At 52.3% G+C, this 18,667-nt stretch overlaps 6 protein-coding genes across 6 annotated transcripts; 2 read left to right on the top strand and 4 right to left on the bottom strand.

Moving 5' to 3' along the window:
• Positions 1-1,474: 1,474 nt before the first annotated feature.
• J4E87_004089 (uncharacterized protein) lies at positions 1,475-1,931 on the top strand (the record flags this gene model as incomplete). The annotated part of the gene is made up of 2 exons (XM_049375712.1): positions 1,475-1,587; positions 1,655-1,931. The coding sequence occupies 2 exons, from the start codon at positions 1,475-1,477 to the stop codon at positions 1,929-1,931; spliced, it is 390 nt and encodes a 129-aa protein (XP_049234697.1).
• A 2,076-nt stretch (positions 1,932-4,007) lies between these two features.
• J4E87_004088 (uncharacterized protein) lies at positions 4,008-4,916 on the bottom strand (the record flags this gene model as incomplete). The annotated part of the gene is made up of 3 exons (XM_049375711.1): positions 4,008-4,482; positions 4,536-4,861; positions 4,905-4,916. 3 exons carry the CDS (start codon positions 4,914-4,916, stop codon positions 4,008-4,010), a joined length of 813 nt encoding a protein of 270 aa, XP_049234696.1.
• Positions 4,917-7,100: 2,184 nt separating this feature from the next.
• J4E87_004087 (uncharacterized protein) lies at positions 7,101-9,995 on the top strand (the record flags this gene model as incomplete). Its single annotated transcript, XM_049375710.1, has 4 exons — positions 7,101-7,578; positions 7,627-8,114; positions 8,159-8,496; positions 8,543-9,995. 4 exons carry the CDS (start codon positions 7,101-7,103, stop codon positions 9,993-9,995), a joined length of 2,757 nt encoding a protein of 918 aa, XP_049234695.1.
• Positions 9,996-10,354: 359 nt separating this feature from the next.
• On the bottom strand, positions 10,355-13,587 carry J4E87_004086 (uncharacterized protein; the record flags this gene model as incomplete). Its single annotated transcript, XM_049375709.1, has 4 exons — positions 10,355-11,137; positions 11,207-11,635; positions 12,090-12,781; positions 12,846-13,587. 4 exons carry the CDS (start codon positions 13,585-13,587, stop codon positions 10,355-10,357), a joined length of 2,646 nt encoding a protein of 881 aa, XP_049234694.1.
• A 1,240-nt stretch (positions 13,588-14,827) lies between these two features.
• Positions 14,828-15,868, bottom strand: J4E87_004085 (uncharacterized protein; the record flags this gene model as incomplete). The annotated part of the gene is made up of 1 exon (XM_049375708.1): positions 14,828-15,868. The coding sequence occupies one exon, from the start codon at positions 15,866-15,868 to the stop codon at positions 14,828-14,830; it is 1,041 nt and encodes a 346-aa protein (XP_049234693.1).
• A 753-nt stretch (positions 15,869-16,621) lies between these two features.
• On the bottom strand, positions 16,622-18,352 carry J4E87_004084 (uncharacterized protein; the record flags this gene model as incomplete). The annotated part of the gene is made up of 2 exons (XM_049375707.1): positions 16,622-18,295; positions 18,344-18,352. 2 exons carry the CDS (start codon positions 18,350-18,352, stop codon positions 16,622-16,624), a joined length of 1,683 nt encoding a protein of 560 aa, XP_049234692.1.
• Between the last annotated feature and the right edge of the window lie 315 nt (positions 18,353-18,667).

Raw genomic sequence — 18,667 nt, 5'->3', positions numbered from 1 at the left:
CGCTGTAGGGTGTAGTCGTCAATGTGTTGCTCTGCTGGCGCGGTATTCAAGCAGGTGCTCGAGCAGGTGCTCGAGCAGGTGTTTGAGCAGGTGTTTGAGCAGGTGTTTGAGCAGGTGTTTGAGCAGGTTTCTTGTTGTCTTGTCCTTTCTTTGGTGGCATTGTCGGACGTGTGATCGAGGGAGCGGGGGCGTTGACAGGAAGTGAGATGCTCTCTTTGATACGTAGGAGCTTGGTGAGGCTTGGTTGGTCAGACCCATGAGGCATGAGGAAGGAGCGCTGTCATCGAGCCCAAACGTTTACCTCAGCATCCCAAGGTCCAGTTAGCCAGAACCGTAAGGCATAAGGAAGGTGCGCTGTAATCGTGGCCTAACTATTTACCTCAGCATCTAGTCAGTGAGTAGTATAATGCACGAGGAAGGAGCGGTGTTATCGTAGCCAACGACAACAACGAGACACTGCGAAAGGTGCTCAGCGTTCCAAATCTCAGCAATGCGACTCTTAACGTCCTGCTCACGAACTACGAGAAGATCAGCAAAGAAACCACGGCCGGGCAGTGTTGATGAAGATTCTGATAAGTCAAGGCCCTAGGCAAAGGTGCTGTGATGCGTCAGAGGTGATTGGCTAGTAATCCGAGTGAGGGCTTATGCATTTGGTCATATATCTTAGAGTGAGCTGGTCTGACAGAGTGTATGGGTCAAGCATCTCGTTAGGCGGCTAAGCATTTTGGTGAACTAGCTTGTCTGTGCCTTCTCTCGTTAATTCGTTGAGCAATGTACGCTTCGAGCGATTAGCTAGGCTCGCCGGAAGACTAGATGCATGTTGGTGAACTAGCTTGTCTATACCTTCTCACGTCAGCTCATCGAGCAATGTACGCTTCGAGCTATGGGCGAAGATCGCCTGAAGATTAGATCATTCGGCTGGGTGATGTCCCTGTCGACACTATGGCATATCCCTCCTGCACGACCCCGTTCGCTGTATAACGCAAAAGAGGTATTCAGGACGATCACACAGCTACAGCACCCGAGATTTCAGAGGTATAGAGTTAGGGTCGGCACCCAAGGCCACTTGAGAGGTGATAGTTATGGGGATGCAACGTGCCCGGCGAAGAGCATGCAGCAACAAGCTTAGGCTAAAAGCATGATCTACATGTACCCAGTCATGGTCCTTCTGGTCCTTCTAGTCCTTCTGATTATGGGACTATGGTATCGATAATCCTGCAATGAGATTTAGCGGTCGGTCACCGACTGGCCCAACAATATCACTGCTGTGAAGCCATACGGCCGTATAAAATTCCAGGGAATCATATATCAGGCGACAATTGACGCGGTGGGTCTTGCAAACTACCTTCTCACTCCTCAAGAACCTTCATCTTCATACTATTCATACACCTGGCTTCGCTTTCGAGACTTCAAATCCTGTACGAGCACATCGTACTTTGGGACATAGTCGGCAATTAGACGCGACGCAAACAGCATGAAGCTGGCCGCTGCCGGAGCCCTTACGCTCTTTGCTCGTTCAGTCATGGGCAAAGGCTGTCCAAACGGCCAGGTTGGTGTTGGCACCGCCATGAGCTGTCTGATCGTCAAGTTCGTCTTTATCTATCCGAATCGCCAGGGTGTCCGGACGAGACTACGAGCTGACTTGTATCTCTAGCAACATGCAGACTCAGTGCTCCGCGACGCAGGGTGTCGTCTTTGGAGAAGGCAACTGCAATCAAGCCGATATCGAGAACATGTTCCAGAAAGACGGATATTGTCAGCCTAGGACTTTCTTCTATGGCGCCAAGGTTTTCTGCGAAGACGATGACAGGACCGTCACGTCTGTTGCATACAATCTAGCGATTTGGGGGAATTGCAAAGAGCAACATGTCGATTGTTCTGCTGGACCACTTGAGTACATATATATCGATTACTGTTGCGAGAAGATGTAGGGCTGAATGCGTCACTCAAGTGTTGCCGCGGCCAAGGTACGGAAACCATGTACGCTAGCAAGGCAGCATCTGCCCACACAAGAAACTTTTACGAAGCTGATGGTTCCTGTGGGTGTCGTCTGCTTGTTCATTCCCTTGGCACTGTTAGCATCATGAAGTTATGTTCCCTTCATACAAAATTACCGAGATGTTTGATGATGCACCGGCTGTAACTAGCAATGGCGGTACATCACCCAAAACGAGGGTCGTGGTAAGTCTGTCGGGTACAGGGTGTTCTATGTCTTAGGCCCCCGCTATGAGCAGCTTACTGTAGGTAAGAGGCTTCGCCGTTGGCAAAGTTTGCGACAGTTGCACTCTCCCCGTAGGTCGCAAGCCTGTGCTAAGATCACCTGCCTCGCTCAACACGCGCGTATGTCTCCTCAAGCGTGTTGCAATGACTTCGTCAGCGAGCGATCCAAGCAGGCCTACTGTACCACTCGTGCGTCGCGTCGTCCTCCCTTTCGATAAAGATCAAAGCATGCGTTGTTGTGTTGACGCACCCGGCGAGGAGCTCGTGAGTAGCATGTGAATGCCGATCGCCCTCGCAAGGGACCAGGCTTACACCCCCGGAGTCTGGAAATCAGCATGCGATGACCCGAGGCAAAGAGAAGACGATGCGCATCAAAATCCTAGAGCATTAGCGGTGTGAAGAGATGGATGGTTGTGTTTGAACGCTGTGGAAGGATTGAAGTTGCGCACTGCGTGCGTCGGCCGAAGTGGGGTCTGTGAGCCCTCCAAGTCTCACATGACCAAAAATTGTGTTTTACCCCCACACCTAGGTATGAGCATTTGTTTGTGCTGGAATGAATGTTTTTGTATTGTAGAAGTGTTTGCATGTCTCAGATTCAAAATCGGTCAAGGTAAGGTGGTTTTGTGCGCAAAAAATACCAATTCACTCCTTTTTCTCCACCACAACTATTACTACGCTTCAGTAGACTTTACAGGACCTTAAAAAGGGCAAAAAGAATGCGAAGCCGGCAGGATTCGAACTGAAAACGCTGTTAGTTGCTTGTCTTGTGGATGTGTAGTTGTGGAGAAGTGATTTCTTACCCTGCGCGCCCGAAGGCATATGATATCTATTCAAGCTGCTCTAAACGAACAGCTTATTCGAGTCATACCCATTAACCACTCTGGCACGACTCCTGTGGTTGTGATGATTGATGGAAGATAGCTCAGCAGCAAGATCTATATCCTTGTTCAAAAGTTGGTCACTGGGGACTTACTTGGGCAAATGGGACCACAGCGGGGCAAAGACAACCTCACCTGGACTTGTCTAGACCACCAGACACGTCCGAATGAACGACTTCATTCATTGGCTAAGTGGTTCTTCAAACGCAGAATTTTGTTGGGTGGTGGGGCCGGCGCCCACCACGACCATGTCCGCTAACCGCCCATCTACCGGTGGAATGCGGCACAAGAAACCACCATCACCATCTTACATTGTCTTACATTCATAGACTACGGCGAACGCAACGCTGTTTAGAATGCTGCGAAAAGCGCAAGATTTTTAGATGCATGTAGCTCAGACATAGTTACAACTGTTTCAAACTCCTACTTAGGTATTAACTCTATCTCTTTGTGCTTTTGCATTTTCCTCCGTGGACGCGCCTGAAGCGGGGTACCTGCAAGGCTCACTCACCGTTTACCGTTGTGCGACCAGCCCGTACACTTGCACAGCCCAGGCACGAGCGCATGACTGTAACGACACATCACATCACCATCACATACCACTTTTGTTCTCGGTGACGCATTGATTGGATATTGCTACTCGGCCACCAGCATTTTATCTCCCAATTTTACGCTTACAGTATGTACATAGAAGGTCGTAAAGATGCTCGCGAAAAGCCCCAAAGCCCCGGAATTACCTCCGACTGCGCACGCCCATCCAAGTCACTCAGCGTCTCCTATCACCTTGTACAAGAAAAAATCCGAACAGGTCTGCGGACTACATTGGGACAAAGGAAGCAAAACAGATAACTTTGTGGCAACGTAGGCTCCATGGTGTTCAGTTTCTACCTGGTTTGACATGCTATTGCTCTAGCATTGGAGCTTCGCCGGACCAGGAATCTTGTAAGGCGTTCCGTTGCCCTTGGGCTGACCTTGGGCGTTGTAGATGCTGAGCTTGATACCCGCATCGTCCGCCCTGTAGGCACCAGGGAAGCTGACGGTACTGCCAATCTTCGATCCAGATCCCGAGACATTAATTTGCGCGCAGCCCATGTAGAATTGCGCGCCGCCGGTCGAGCTCGCGCTGTGCAGGGCGATGAGTTCAGCCCTGAGGAGGTATTGGCCTGGAGCGACACAAGATGGCATAGTCATCTCCGTCCAACCACCGTTGTTGATCATGCGGTCGACGCCCCAGTTGCCAGAGCTATCGAGACCGTCTTCGGAGACTTTGAACCACTGGAGACCAGAAGGAGACGCCTTGACGGCATCGGAAACCTTCGCCATGTAGAAGATGGCAGGTCCCTTGTGGGACTTCGCAATCGGATGGTCGGGGTCGTTTGAGCCTCTTGGAAGAGTTAGCAAAGTGCTGGTAAAAGGACTGAGAAGGAGAGAACGTACTGCGCTCCGCCGACAATGTGGCCCCAGTTCACGCCGACTTTGTCTCCAGGCTTGACATCAATGACTTTGCCGGTAGAGGAAGCACCAGAGTTACAAGCAATATTGCCGTCGTTGACATTGGTGATGGGGTTGTTGGAAGGGGCGACGCGGATACCGTTGCCTTGGCCCAAGTCCTGGCCGTTGATACGGACGCGCTGAGCGATAGTATGCGCTGACCCAAGAGCGGGTAGCAGGGCGACGGCGACAGCGAGGAACCTCATCTTGAGCGGGAAATGAGTAGTGTAGATGTACTGGTCGAGTATCAAGCTGTAGATGCGGATGAGGTGCTGTCACTGGGTGTCGTGCCTCTCCTTATATATCCCATCCTACTCCTACGCCCATTCCCGCGCGACCCTGGAGTATCAGTAGCATGACGCTTCTACCTGTCTATCGTCCATCTCAGTCGCTGGGCTGCAATATAACAACGCCACACGCGAGCCTTCGCTAAAGAGCCTCCAAGATTTCTCCGTGCGCCCCAGACTTGTTTTCCAGCACGGCAGAGGTGGCTGCTGTCGGTAGTCATGCAATGAGACCAATGAGACCAGAGAGTTTTCCATTTACTCTACCGGTCATATATGCTGTTTCGCAATAGATGGTTTTGTGCAACCACGTACCCGAAATCAGTGCTTGGCAGTAGGTGTTTGTGTGTGGCCGGTTAATATACTCTTCGCGATTGAGGCCCGTGAGTAAAAAGACACATGACCGGTTCCTGGAAGCGAGATATCCGCTAGCGGTGATCGTATCGAGCTCTGCGTTGTAAGTGTAGTAGAGCGTAGTTGCGTGTAGAGCTTTCCTGTGGTGAAATTAAAATCAGATCATGAACTGAAACCTCCAGTCTAGTACTCATACAGAAGCAGGGTAGACGAAACTACCGAGAACATCGATAGCCTTTCTCAAAATCCTCAAATCAGAGCTCTGGCTATCATTGATTCCATAGCGCACCGCACTGTTGCTGTGCCTGACGCCCCGTCGTGGCATGCAAACGATCTTGTGACACCTCGCTACTGCTTTCACTTCATTTATTTCATGCCTACTCAATGCAGCGTATTGACCACGCCCGAGTCTTACCTCTCCAACTCTTCTCTTTGCAAGACTAGGTGCTTCCGCCCTTTGCAAGTAAGAAACTAAACAGTTGCACTGCCGACTACATGAGTAAGAAAAACGAAAGTTGAGAACATCTTGAAGCAATATAGACTTCTGGGCTATGTAATAAGATCGGTGTTCCATTTCTCTTCGAAAGCATGCTTAATGTCTGGCATCCGTCTCTTCTTGTAGCGTTCGGTCAACACAGACGAGATATCAGAGTTGCGAGCCCAACAACTGTCGTCAATGAATGGTGCGGCCCCCGGCTGGATATGTTTCTGTCGGTATCGCATTGTCCTGGTCTTGATTGGGCTGCCCAGGTGGCCATCGAAGTTGTACATGAGTACGCGGGACAACTGTGATACATCAACACAGACATACTGCATCTTACTCGCCCTTCAGAGAATACGGAGATAACCAATGATGGCAAAGGGGCAGTACAGCCGACAATGCTTCCCGCTGGGTTACTTCGTGGTAGGCTAGTGATGCTACGGGGTCCAACTAGTGTTAGAGGGTCGGATACGAGAGGACCCCTGGAAAAAATGGGATAGGTCCCACCCACGAGAGACGCGCAGCTCGCAGCAAGATGGACGGAGAAAGAATTTCGGCATTGCCGCCGTGCTGCATTGATCTGCGGAAGGATGAATGCAAATCGCTGGGCAGACTTGGGTCGGCACGTTCGGCTGTGCTCTCCCCACATTGAATCTCCACGTGTTTGGCCAGCGGCGATGGAAGTGGCGACGGACGATGCGGCTGCAAAGTCACCGAGAAGCTTTATCGAGACCAAGATTGTCAAAGTGAAGAAGTTGGCAGGCCACGAAGCCCCTCTTGTGTCGCCTACGTGTTCCGCGAGCCTGCATGTGACAGCTGCTAGGACATTCGATGTGACGGGCGCAAGTAACGGCGCAATGGATGGAAATGCAAGCAAGTCATGATAGGCCGAAGTGTAACAGCCGCGCCACAGACTAAGACGATTCAAGGGTCGGGCACTGCTGCACGATGACGATCATGTCCGGATGGTGTTGAGGGCGTAGCATTGAAGGGAACATGACATCACCTAAGCATCTTTGTGAGCCTCTTCAGTGCCGCGAAGCCGCCGTGGAAGGCCATGGTTTTATTCTTCACATCCGGCATCTGCCTCTCGACATCACAAGCACCCTCAGGCTCACATTAAATCCATCAAATTGAGCAGTTTGCGACACAATTGCACTCCGAGCAGTAAGTATTGATTGATCTGCGGCGCCATGTCGGTTCGGGCTCTCGCAATCTGCGCCTCGACCCCTCCGAGGCATCTCACCCCTTAGCGCGACTCCACACGTCATCGCCAGCCACAGCGAACGCGGCTCAGGGTTGCAGTTGTTTGCGAACGTCTTCTTACATATATTCGTCAGGGTCTACCTTACCGTCGCCGCAGCCAATATCCACGACCAGGCAGTTCCCACTATGGCGACCCAGCGCCCAGTCACCCCGTCGGCCTCCTACGACCCCGTACCGCACATCGACGACCCAGCCCATCTCAGCCGCGGCTACGGCACCTCCGCCGTGAATGACTTTGGAAACTCACCACTAAGCGCGCCAAATGAGCGCTCGCGCCTGGGGCGGTTCGAGGAGGACTTCGATGCGCGCACACGTGGTTCATCCGTCATCGAGGGTGATATGCACCAGCGCTCGTCCTCGCGCTCCTCCACCTTGAACCAGGGCGCAACCCCTTCGCGAAGTGGCACGCTCAAGAAGAAGAACTCTGTCAAGAGGGCAAGCAGCATGAAGCGTAGTGGAAGCAGGAGATCGATGCATGCTGGATCTATCCGCGGAGTGACCATTGACGACCAGGAACATGGCTACGATCGCGAGGACAGTGTCTTCTACACTCCTGTGCCTACCAAGGGCACCCCCACCGAGATACTAGCAGAACGCTTCCAGAGTATGTTGGGCACGTGACAGATTCGTGAAACGTACTGACGTCTGACAGCTTGGCGAAAGTTTCTCAAGGACCTCATTACCTACTTCCGCGAGGTCGCATCCTCATACGAGCACCGCGCCAAATCGCTGTTGAAGGTATCAAACGTGATCAACAACACGAACGCCCCCGCCGCCCTCCTCATAGAAGGAGGCCTGAACGACGCCAACCGCATCCTCCGCGATTTCCACAAGCAAGCCATTCTCGAGGCCAACAAGGCGCGTGACGTTGAGGCCGACGTCATCAACCAGCTCAGCGGCCTCCGGGCTGATCTGGCGCAGAAGATCAAGGAGATCAAGTCACTGTCTGGCGACTTCAAGAACAACGTCGAGAAGGAAAAGGAGACGACAAGGAAGTGTGTAACAGCACTCGAGGAGGCGCTGGCTTTGGCCGACTCCGACCCCACGGCAGTTGCAGGCAAGGGAGATCCCTATGTCGTGCGTCTGGGTGTCGAGCGCCAGGTGGAGAGGCAGATCGATGAGGAGAACTACCTCCACAGGGTCAGTTATCGCACCTGTAGGGGCGACTCAACTAACGTTTACAGGCTTACCTCAACCTCGAAAACTCCGGCCGCGAACTCGAGTCGATCGTCGTTGGCGAAGTCCAGAAAGCCTACAACGCTCTTGCTACCATCTTGAAGCGCGATGCCGATGAGCAGTACAACACGGTAGAGCGGTTGCGCAATGGCCCCATCGCCATGCCGCGCGATCTCGAATGGAGCAGGTTTGTGCGAAGCGACCCTCACTTCGTCAACCCAGACATGCCGTTGCGCAGACTGGAAGATATCCAGTACCCTGGCAAGCACCACCCTGCTACCACCGAGGTCAGAGCGGGCATGCTCGAGCGGAAGAGCAAGTATCTCAAGTCGTACACACCAGGATGGTAAGCAACTTAGTCTCGACAACCTTCCCAGTCTAACACTTTCTAGGTACGTCTTGTCGCCAACGCATCTCCACGAGTTCAAATCCGCCGACCGCATCTACACTCAGCCTCCAGTCATGTCCCTATATCTGCCAGACCAGAAGCTTGGTTCTCGCTCCCAGCCCGGAAGTTCCTCCCACAAGTTCGTTATCAAAGGCCGTCAGGCTGGATCCATGCATCGTGGCCATACTTGGGTGTTCCGGGCGGAGACGTACGATACCATGGTCGCATGGTTTGAAGATATCAAGGCCTTGACTGAGAAGAGTGGAGAAGAGCGCAACGCCTTTGTCCGTCGCCATGCTAGCGTCAGGAGTACCAGCGCCGGCAGCGCCCGTTCAGCCAGCTCGGATGGCGGACTAGAGGAAGACGAGGCCGACGCGGTTCCTTTCTCAGCCAACCAGTCCATGAAGGAACAGGCCTACCGGGATCAGTCTGAGCGACCTTCCCGACCTTCTCCAGGTGGGCGATTCCCGTCTGATTTGATGGTCAACCGTAACTTACAAGCGCCTTTATCGCCTTCTAGCGGAAGTTCAGAGGTCGGCAATGATCTAAACACCATGTCTGGAGGTCCGACACAGGATGTGCACCCGATGTATCTTGCCCAAACCTCAGCCTACCAGCCCGAACCTGCTCAGCCCGTCCAGCCAGTCCAGTATATCCAGCCCGCTCAACATCAACCGCAGACCAGTTTCGTAAACCCATATCCACCCGCCCAGCAGGCATACGCGCCTCAGACTGCCGACGCCCCTTCATACGCGCCCATTTCTCAGGCTTACCCTGTCCAGCCAACTTCGGTCGACCAGTACAACAAGCCATCCCTGGAACATGCTGAGCCTATCCAACGCAAAGACAGTACTCATTACGGCAACTGGTTGGCGCCTGCTGTTGGGAGTGCAGCCACCGGAGCCCTTGCAAACGAAGCATTGCGGAAAAAGCAATTGGCGCAACAACACTACGAGGCCCAGCAGCTCAACCAAGAGCAGCAATATCCGGTCGAACAATCTCGCGCGGTAGACTTCCCAGATGCCACCCCTACGCAAGTCCCCGAGCGGCATCCTGACCATATCCTCCCCGACCAAATCGACGATACAGGCTACGTCGCCCCTGCTGTGCAGCCAACCCCTGCTCCGATCGTTGCGCCTGTCTTCGATGGCCACACTCAATCCCAGCATGTAAGCGGGTTGGATACACCAGGAGCTACTTCGTCTTTTTTAGGCGAGTCTGAGGTAGGGGCACCTGCCTTCGGCGAGACTGTCAACGGCGGGCCCGTCCCAGTGGGCCTCGTGGATACTGCAGAGGAGATGGCGCACCCTGGCATGGGTAAGCGGATGAACACTGACATCAGCGTTAGCGACCTGCATGTCCCGGGTGAATATCCCAAGACAACCGTCGGTGACGCCAGGATTCCTGCTGCAGCCGCCACACAGCAGGAGCCCACGACTTTCCTGAAGTACAACTGATTGTCTCACGGCAACGACTGAACGACCTGGGTAATGGGAGCTCTACGGTGACGACTCGAACGACTGGATTATGGATTCACGAAAAACAGCTGAGCAGGGGCTAGCTACGGGCGGGCGTTTTCTGGCAAAGAACAAGGTTCACATCTGCGTCGCCTTTCTGTGAGGATCTCCTTGATGGATCTGTCAACATTTATTCCTTTACAGTTCTTTCTCTCGTTTTAACGTCTGAGCATACGTGCTCAAGCGTCTCATTACCCCCCTTGATACCCGGCGTGATACACCCAATAGTACATAGATGGTAATTTGCTTTAATTGATCGTTACACTTTGTTTGCTAGTCTGGTTCACTGATCATAGAACCTACGCAACATCAACAACGATCTTCCCCCTAACTCTTCCTTCGACCATATACCCCTTGACCTGCTCCCACCCCTCTTTACATCCTTCCTCTGTCAAGATCCCCTTAACGACATCTTGTACTACAACCTTCACCTCGCCCTTCTCTGCCAACTCTCTGACCTGCTCCAGCAGCTCACTCTTTTGATACAAGATCACATTCGCATACCTTGGCCCAAAGAAGTACCCCCAAACATGTCTCATCACCTGCGACGGATACGTAAAATACGTCAACGGCCCACCCATCGCCGTCCTCGAAGTCTTATCCCCAACAATAGTAATATACGCGCCCGACGGATGAAGCAACTCATTCCAATGCGCAAACATCTCCGTGCCGCCCACACAATCAATGTACAAATCGTATTTCGTGCCGCCGGGCCGTTTGGAAAGAAGCGAGTTGGGCACGTCTTGTGTGCGGTAATCGATGACTTCGTCTGCTCCGAGGGATTGCACGAAATCGACGTTGGAGCCGGAGCAGATGCCGGTTACGTGGCAGGAATAGAGCTTTTTGGCGAGTTGCACGCACCACATTCCTACGCCGCCGCTGGCGCCGGAGACGATGACGCGGCGTTGGGAGGGGGATGGGGAGCTGGATGGGGAGGGGAGCCAGTCGAGGCAGGCGAAGGCTGTTAGGACGACTAGAGGGATGGCGGCGGCTTCGTGGTGGGAAAGGGTAGTTGGTTTCTTTGCGATGGGCTCTGAAGTTGGGTTGATGGAGAGGTGTTGTGTGAATGTTCCTTCTGCCATCTGTTCCACGTTAGTTCTAACGTATTTCGTCTTGCAGCGAAAGCAATGCCAGGCACAAGATTAACTTACAGGTCGATTACACAATCCAGAGACTTCGTCACCAACCTCCCATTTCCCGCTTTTACTTGCTTCTTCGCCCAGGGCTACGACTTCTCCAGAGTAGTCGCGTCCTATTCCTTTCTCTTTCTTGCCTGCTAGCCAGCCGATCATGGGGTTTCCCCATAGTTGGATGTCGACGGGGTTGATTGCTGCGGCTTTGATCTTCACTAGGACTTCTTGGGGACCTGGCTTTGGTATGGGTGTATGTGTGAGATGTGGCTCAGATGAGGGTTGCGTATATGTGAGAGATGTGTTGGACTCTGGTAGTGAGGATGCCATGGTGAAGTAGCTCTTACTTTCCGTGAGCGGCGGAGCGAGTGGTGTGTTGATGTAGGAGACTAAGGCGCAATCAGAGCGATTGATAGAACACTTGCGGAACCAATGTTTACTTCCGGGATTCTACTTATGGCAAGATGCGGCCAGGGTTCTATTGACGTCGTATTTCCAATGTTGCTCAACAAGACCTTGGGTGGGGCTTCGGAGTACACACCGAGGCTGCATATAGCCTATACGAGTCAGGTAGCGGGAGTCGTGGATCATGACCGAATCAGCCCTTTGTCAAGACCAAGGCACAGAATTTGGTTTGCTATTGTATATGAGTCTATCTAAGTCTACAGTTCATAGCATGTGTTCATAGTTTGACTGTACTTCTAGCGCGGATGTTCTCTCCGTACCTGATGAACAAGAATGGTATCGGGATCAGTAACGTAGCGATGAACCCCAGCATAGTGTTGCCCCAACCGTAGCCCATTTGCGCATACATCGTCTGACTACTCAGTGGGATAAATGCTGCTGCAACACTACGCAACACTGTACTCGCTGCCATAGCACTCGCCGCATGGACAGTAAATACGTCGACCAAGTACGTAGTCGCAGGCATGAACGTCATCAGCAGACCAAACCCGATGATGCCTGTTGCAACAATGGGCACCATGAAGTGCGTCTGGTATTGTACACTCCAACCGTAGATGAAGAGACCGCAAGGGATGAAGAAGCCACCGATGCACATCATTTTCAGCCGGTGTTCAGGGCGGAAGTCGCCGCGCGCCATGTGCTTGTGTACCACTTTGTTGCCATAGTGGATGTAAGTGAATTGTCCGATAAGGGAGCCAATACCGAGACCGAGAAACGAGAGACCAGTAATGCCGCCATGCCAGCCATATTGTCCTTTGAACACCGCAGTGAAGGTGGTGAACAGAATGTAAAGATAGGCGTATGTGATCGCAATGTAGAGCGAGATGGCGAAGCAGATAGTTGAGCGGAACAGCATCTTGGCTGGTCGGATGATTGAAAATTTGAAGAGCTGGCGTGGAGTGAGGCCACTGTCCAGCTTAGATCGTAGTTTCGTGTTGCCTGTTTCGGCTTTGAGGCGGTTGACTTTCCGTTGTAGAATGATGATGCCAGATGTCTCGCTCATCAGAATGAGTGACATGATGAAGAATGCCCCGCCCACTATAGCGACGAACCAAAAGTTCCATCGCCAGCCTTTCGCTACAGTCAAAAAGCCACCGATGATTGGACCGACACAAGGCCCTACCGTTGGACCTAAAGATGAGTGTACGAAGTCAGTGTCTGTCTCACATACAGTTCGTACATGGATATTACTAACCCATCATCCAGACGGCCATGGCAGTACCACGCTGCTCTCTTGGGATCAAATCCGCGATAGTTCCTCCACCAAGTACCATGGGCGCTCCTCCAAAGCAGCCCATGAGAAATCGGAACACAACAAACTGCGCCATGTTGTTCGCCACAGCCGCTGCAATTGTGAAGACAATGAACAGAAAATTGCAGCTATGGTACAACGGCAATCGACCATACATCTCCGAAAGTGGTGCGATGATCAATGGCCCAAAAGCGAAGCCCAAAACGTAAACTGACACCATGAAACCTTCAAGCAGATCGCTCGTCGAGTTGAAGTCGCGCATAACCTCCGGCACACCGGGTGCGAATTGCGAACTCGCAAGAGGCGTTAGGAACGTAATCGCCGATATGAGCGCGACCATGCCCCATTTCTTTGAAGTTTTCCAGTTCATGGGGTTCTCTGGGTCGTTAGGACCGTCAAAGTCGACAACATTCGGATCGCGTTCAGGTTCCTCTTCTGCATCGGGTTGGTCTGCACTGGAGATTGAACCTGAGCCGTTCCCCTTTTCAACATCTCTTTCGCCAGTTGTGTATTCGCCCTTCTTCTCATCTAGCGAGTGCCGTCTTTCCGATGTACGGCTAGGCACTTGGTGTATCGAGCCGAGGTTGCTCGGGATATCTGCATCATGACCTTCTGCTGCGGCTAGGTCGATGATCTCGCTTCTTGTGGGATGGCGGTATAATCCTGGTGGTTCTGGTTGCGGCATGCTGATGGCTCGTGGAGATTGTATGAGCTCAGAGGGTAACGAAATCGCTATATGTTATGCGTCACCGCTGAGTCGTGCGTCACTCGGTTGTACAAAGCAATTATAATGTATTTGTCGGAAACAGCGAAGCGAAAGCTATCAAGCTAATAATGTTGGCATGTGGAGATCTCGTCCACATGGGTGTCCGGGGATAACGGGCTGCCTCGAATGGCTTGAATCCGGGGGAGGGTAGAATACAACAGCGCCATGGATGGTAGCTACGGAGGCCAACGTTAAGTAAGAACGAGTGAAATGCAGCTAGCGGTAGTGAGAGGTGTCATCGGTTGCGGCTACCTGCTTGCCGCATGTTCTGTGGCTTGCTCGGTGAAGATCTTTGAGCGTTAATTCCGTTGGGTGCAACGCAGCAAGGGTCCAACACAGGTGCAGCGCTTCCGATAAACTCTACAACATACCAAGAAAGACATAACTTTATTGCCGCTTACTCTACTGCAGTACGACTGTGAACAGTGTCGTTCATGAGCACAGTAATGGGGCACCAAGACGCGGAAGACTACCGTGAGGCCTAACCGAGATAGTGCGTCATCCCCACTCACAACTTTGCACCTTGCTTCTTGGAGAGTATCACTAAGAACAACAACAGAGGCATCAGAACACGATGTTGTTACAACAATCATGCGATTTTTACTCCAGCTCAAATTCAGCAGTCTCAAATCGATATCTTTGCCGAATTCCGTCCCTCTCCATCTTCCCCGCGTTTGCTTAGCAACAAATTGAGTGGCCTCGGCCGAGCCCCATGGCCTAGTGTAGATTGCACGCCACAACTCGGGATGTGATACCCCTCTGGTGGGTCTAGCATGGCCAAGGTCATACTACTGCCCTTACTGGCGGATTCGTGACCTCAGTCCCTGCTTACTATGCGGTGGAGAGCTTGTGGAACCGAGCCCATCATGCTCTCGCATTCGTGAAAACTAAACCATTCCGACTAGCTTGTGTGCTGAGAACGTCGTACAAGCGCTGCGCATACAGCGGTTGTTGCCCTAAGTCTGGTATTGTAGGTGGTGGTGTTTTTCGCGTTGTGGTAGCGTTGATAATCAGATTGTGGTACTGCATGCGAAGCAGGTGCTTTAAGACCGGGACTCGTGTGCCAGAAGTGCCGTCGTTTGATAGAGTCTGGTATTCTTCGACCAAAGGCCAATAATGTTCCTTTCATGAAACAAAATACTCCTTTGAGGCCTTCACCTCATATCATGGCACCATGCCGATAACAAGGCTGAGGCAAAGGCTCTGTGACTTCGTAGTTGCCGAAAAAGTCAACACTACTCTTTCTCCTCTCCTCCATCGCATCTTCCAGGTCACGGCTGATGCAAATTTCCATGCCTCCACTCTGTTCAGTACCCTTCTTCTCTGTCGACATCTTGTAGCCCACACCCGCCGAAATGTTCGTCGTTGCCGAAGTCGGGCTGAGGTATGTAGAAGTAGTCGTCTTCTTCTTTCCAGGCACGTCATTTTCGCCGAGTAAACCAAGCCAGGGCAGCTCTGCGCAGCGCTTGAACACGTCTTCGAGGTCAAAGAGGTCCTGCATGGAAAGACTGTACATTTTCCCGCTCCGGAATTTCCAGAAGAAGAGTACTGATAGCTCGATCGTCTCGATGCACTGGAGTGACAGGGCGATCTTGTCCATGGAGGCGAGGAGGTTCTTCGTCATACGTGTCTGGTCTTTCATCATACGATCCCTTCCTCCATTTTTCAGCGTCGTGTAGTTCCATTCAACGTAGAAGCGTATATGTGTTACATGCTTCAACATGGGCAGTTGCAGGATGTGCTGCGAGAACTCGAAATAGTCGTTGTTCGTCCGCGTATTCCGTAGTTCAGCATGTAGAGTGATCTTGCTGCGGCGAAAGTAGTTGTGCAGCAGCTCGTCCCGGATTTGTTTGTTGATTAAGAGAAGCTCAGGCCGTAGTCGTGATGCTTTGGCTACGGAGGATCCATATCCAAAGATGTCGTGTCTCCAGGGTTCTCCGTTGGACATCTCAGCACCCCAGAGGCAAGTGTGAAGTTCCGGACGAATCCTTGTCGGATCAGGTAACACGTAGTTGAATATTTGGTCGCGGATCTCTCTTGGAAGGGCCAGAAGTGGTGAGCTGAAGGTGCTCGGTGTGAGTTCGAGCAGAATTTCCAGTTCTCGGAAGAGCATGCTTTGACGATGCTTGTAGAGACCATCGGAGCTTCTGTTCGAAGAGACTGAGAGCTTATTGCTCGATCGCTGCTGTATGGTCGCCATGGCGTATGCAGGGTCCGTTAGTTCCAAATGGAAGGAACGCTGTCGTTTAGTTCCCGAAGATGTGATAGTGGTTGCAGGTTGGTATCCCGGAGTATTAGAAGGTTCAATATACGGGGTTCGCCGCAGGCTTTCCAGAGCTCGAAGACGGGCAATGTCCCTGTGTGAGCATGGGAAGTTGGTCGGCTAGGTACAAAACGTCGCCGCGAGTGATCTTATGGAACGTTTCGAGAGAAAGGAGAGTATCTGCGACGCCATGGCTGTGCAATGCGGCCGAGTCATGTGTGAGTGGTGGCTCGCCTGTGCGCAAGGATCGATTGCGGCACCCGTGCGAGCATTGAAAGTGGGGTGTCTGTATCACGTGTCAAACGGGAACGCGAGATCTGGCCGGCACAGAGTGTTTCAGCTTGGCGCTTCGAACCTCCTGCATTCGCAGCCCTTGGATGCATGAAGACCTCAAACGCTTTGGGATGACATTTTTTGCGTGGCATGGTCGTCCGCGGGCTCCACAGCCATGCTGTTCCGCTAGGCAGGAAAAAGCATGCTCGCGTGTATGGCATTCTGACGGGAATCATGATCGTTCCCAGGTTGTGCGCACTGAATCTGAGGAAACTATTATTATTCCGCCTTATTGCGCGTCATCTATATTTAACAACAAGCGACCGAAATTCGCGTCATCGCGTTGCGCCTTTCGACGTCTAGGGGTATCACAACAAACAAACAAAAAATGCTCAGACGCTACGCATGCTTCTCCACCTACACAGCCGATTCTGAATCAAAGCACTGGCAGTCGGCAATGCTACCACCAGGTCTCCACCCGCTCAACAGAGTCGGGCATCGCCATGCAACATCCATGTCTGAGCACTGAAACAGTACATTCCATATCCTCTCCATTGTGTATCCGAACCAGGGTTGGCTCATCGAATCGGGTCGTTCTTGAAGGTAGGGTTCTTGGTGTGCCCAGCTGTGCTCGTCGACAAAGAGCTGCCACAAGTCGTCGTAGATGGACTTGTCGATACCGCGAATGCGCGCAGCAGTGACAACGAACTGGCCTTTGTAGCTGAGCAGCACGTTCTCACGAGTGGATCCGTCGATCCGGGATTGTACGTCCGCGAACAGCGATGTCTCATCGCGCCAGCCGCGCTTGTCCCCACAGTCGTCGCCATTGCATAATATCCCCGCCCAACCCAGGTTGAGGAAGCCTGTCTGGTTCGCCCGGAAATATCGCTCGAAGAATGGGTAGAATTCTCGTGGGTTGTGAACGTCGGCTTGGAGGAAAATCGTTCGTTCCGCAAGGCTGTCCCAGCGGTTGACGATGTGGTTCAGGTAAGTCTCGGCTTCGCGTCCAATGTTTGGTAGCTTGATGACTTCGTGCGCGTTCGTTTCCGCTTTGATCTTTCTTTCGTCTGCTTCGCCGTCCTTCAGGTAAATCGTAACAAGAGCCTCGGTCATTTGTGGCATGCTCTCCAACTTCTTGATCAGCGCAGCAACATCCTCAGTGCGTTCTTTGTACATGCTGATCACAACTTCCAAAGGCCCAATGGGTTCGTATTGCAGATCTAGGCGCGGCTCCTCACGAGGGTATTGTCGTTGTCCAAAGTTCAAGCTCACGAATGCTGTCCACAGCACGATCAAGATCAAGCTGACTAAAGAAGAGCGAGCACTGCTGCCCTGGGATCTTGGCCGTGATGCTCGTTGTGCTTTGGTATCAAAATCCTCTTCGTCATCGATCGGTGCATTCGGGGAGCGTGAGACGAGATCGTAACTTCCGCGGGAGTCATCGTGACGACTGGACTGTTTCCAAACTGTGTCGTAGATGTCTTTTCCGCAGGCGCACATGATGGCAAGGAAAAAGCATGATAGTTGGTAAAAGCTGGTGTAGGATCGGCGCGTTGACAAGACGGTGAAAGAACCGGTGATAGCTGTCATGACTAAAATTGTCGTGGCGCTGCGGACGCGTTGTGTTGCGGCAAAGCTGCTTCCGGGTAGTTGGCCTCCTGACTGCATATCCATTGGGAAGAGTATCGAGCCCCCACTCAACAGTGCCGCTGCTGTTGAGAAGGCATTGAGACCGCGGAGAGGCAGGCTGCTTGTGTCGAATGAGTCCCAGTGCTCGCCCGGGAAGTTGCTAATAAGACAGAACAATGCAAGCAGACCGCCCATAACAACGAGCAACATGGCGTTCATGCTTCGGGTAGCACATTCTCCCGGATAGTGTCTAGCAGCAAGCTTCTTCAATGCACTTGCTGCACCAACGAGGAGCATTGCCAAGATCGATGCGATCAAGCTTGGTACCATCAGTCGGTATTCCATGAACAGGACACCAGCACAAGCTGTGGCAAGCAAGCTCAAAGACAGGGTTTCTGCGTTTGAGCGAGGTGTGTAGTTGAACACATAGAGGACTACACCTTCAGCGAAGAAGGCTATGGTCTGATCTGGTCAGCGGAACGCATGTTAAGCTTGCTCTGGAGAACATACCGTGATCATACATAGTAGCGGTAGATTCGAAGTATGCAGGACTGCTTGCACTATGCAGAATGCAGATACCGCTTGCAGGAGATTCGAAGCGGCCAATAACAGTCCACCTTGAACAGGTCGCTTCCTACGTTGGTCTTGCTCGCTGGCATGTTGAGCGCTTGGTCTCCATGGATGGAAAAGGAAAGCGACTAGGGCCGTAGCCGCGATCTGGGTAATGTACAGTTGCAAGGGATAGTGCAGATTTCTTTCAATCAACAAATGCCGTGTGGTGAGCAGCGAGGTCGTAGCGCATGCCAGCCAGCCAAGCTGGCGATAGTCCTGGAG

The sequence above is a fragment of the Alternaria ethzedia genome, assembly GCF_023757985.1.
Source record: "Alternaria ethzedia strain BMP 0044 chromosome Unknown scaffold_7, whole genome shotgun sequence".
Lineage (NCBI taxonomy): Eukaryota > Fungi > Ascomycota > Dothideomycetes > Pleosporales > Pleosporaceae > Alternaria > Alternaria ethzedia.
Note: the sequence above shows the minus strand (reverse complement) of the source record. Positions and strands in the feature narration are given on the sequence as shown.